The 1,298-nt window shown below is 41.1% G+C and overlaps 1 protein-coding gene across 1 annotated transcript in view; it reads right to left on the minus strand.

Moving 5' to 3' along the window:
• Positions 1-585, minus strand: part of LOC139744423 (organic cation transporter protein-like) — a 20,013-nt gene extending 19,428 nt beyond the window's left edge. The window contains exon 1 of the mRNA XM_071654863.1: positions 436-585. Within this exon, the coding sequence (XP_071510964.1) occupies positions 436-585 (150 nt within the window). The remainder of the gene's footprint in view (positions 1-435) is intronic.
• Between the last annotated feature and the right edge of the window lie 713 nt (positions 586-1,298).

Consider the following 1,298-nt stretch of genomic DNA (forward strand, 5'->3'; position numbering starts at 1 on the left):
CTAATATACAAACACGAGTTTATGTGCAGTAGCAATCGAGTACAATCAACATTTCCAGTACTTTATAATATTAGAGAACAAAATCAATTATGCCTACAAAAACAATAAATCGGAAACGTGATTTCATGAAAAAAAGAATAAATCAAGATACGAATAAGTTCTGTCATCCTATTCATAAAACATGACATGAAAAATAAAGCTTTATATGTAGACAAGGTATCTTTATTATGTTGCTAATTCCGTTTGATTCGATGGTCGCTTATTTCATTGTTAATGCTAATATAGATTATGTCTGTTTATTTCGGCCAAATTGCTAACTCTTCTTTCTTTCTTTCTCCCATTTTGGCGATAAAAGCGTTCCGTGATTTCCGAGAGATCAACGATGTCTATTGATGTCACATGATCGACGTGGACTTCGAAGTCGGGGTCACCTACCTTGCACCAGTGATCGGAGCCGCCAGCGAGGAAGACCTGGGCCATCTGTTGCATACCTGAGGGGATGTTCACCAAACACATGACCGCGTATACCCATCTCTGGTACCTGCCGAACTCTCCGAGGTGCGCCAAGATATCATCAAATCCCATGATGATTGTCATTAACTGTCTCTCACTCACGTCTAAGCGATCCGTGAATCCAGCAGCTAATATTAAAAGCTCTCAGCAACTCGTCTTTCTGGTTAATGTATGAATAAATGCCGACTAGCGTTTTGTTTTCTTCACTCAGCCATAGACATAATAGATCCAAAGGTATGTTAGCGCATGCGCAATGTTACATCACGAAACTTTTGTAACGGTAATTCGCGTTCATACTTGCAAACATGTCTATGATCCTGAGAAACCAATGACTACCTTGTTCCAAACCTATTTCTTCCGGCTGCATTGCGCTTATCGGGAAGGTGTAAACTCCTCTGACCTTTGTCCTCCAATAGAGGGCAAGGACACGTTGTGAAGTAGACACGCGAATGGTATCGCGTGTAGTCTTACGGATGCTGCATTACTTCTACGCCAGAAATGGAGGGTTACGCGGAGTTAGTTTGAGGAGAGGCGGTGAGATTCACCTCCATACTGGAAAATGTGTTGCGGGATTTTAAAACACACTCCTTGGAGACATTTCATGAAGCATTTTGTCAGATATTCTTTTTCTGACAAACTGTTATAAGCTATCGAAATCCATGCATCTGATTGGCTGCATGAAATGCTTCCCAGATGAATTGGGAATCCACCCTCGAGTTTGGTGAGTTCGGTTTATTATAAGCTGTCAACTTCGACCTTCTTTCAACTCAGATAAATCTGGGTTC

This window comes from Diadema antillarum, unplaced genomic scaffold (genome assembly GCF_040938485.1).
Source record: "Diadema antillarum isolate AM-2024a unplaced genomic scaffold, OU_Dant_1.0 seq00001174_RagTag, whole genome shotgun sequence".
In the NCBI taxonomy this organism is placed as follows: domain Eukaryota; kingdom Metazoa; phylum Echinodermata; class Echinoidea; order Diadematoida; family Diadematidae; genus Diadema; species Diadema antillarum.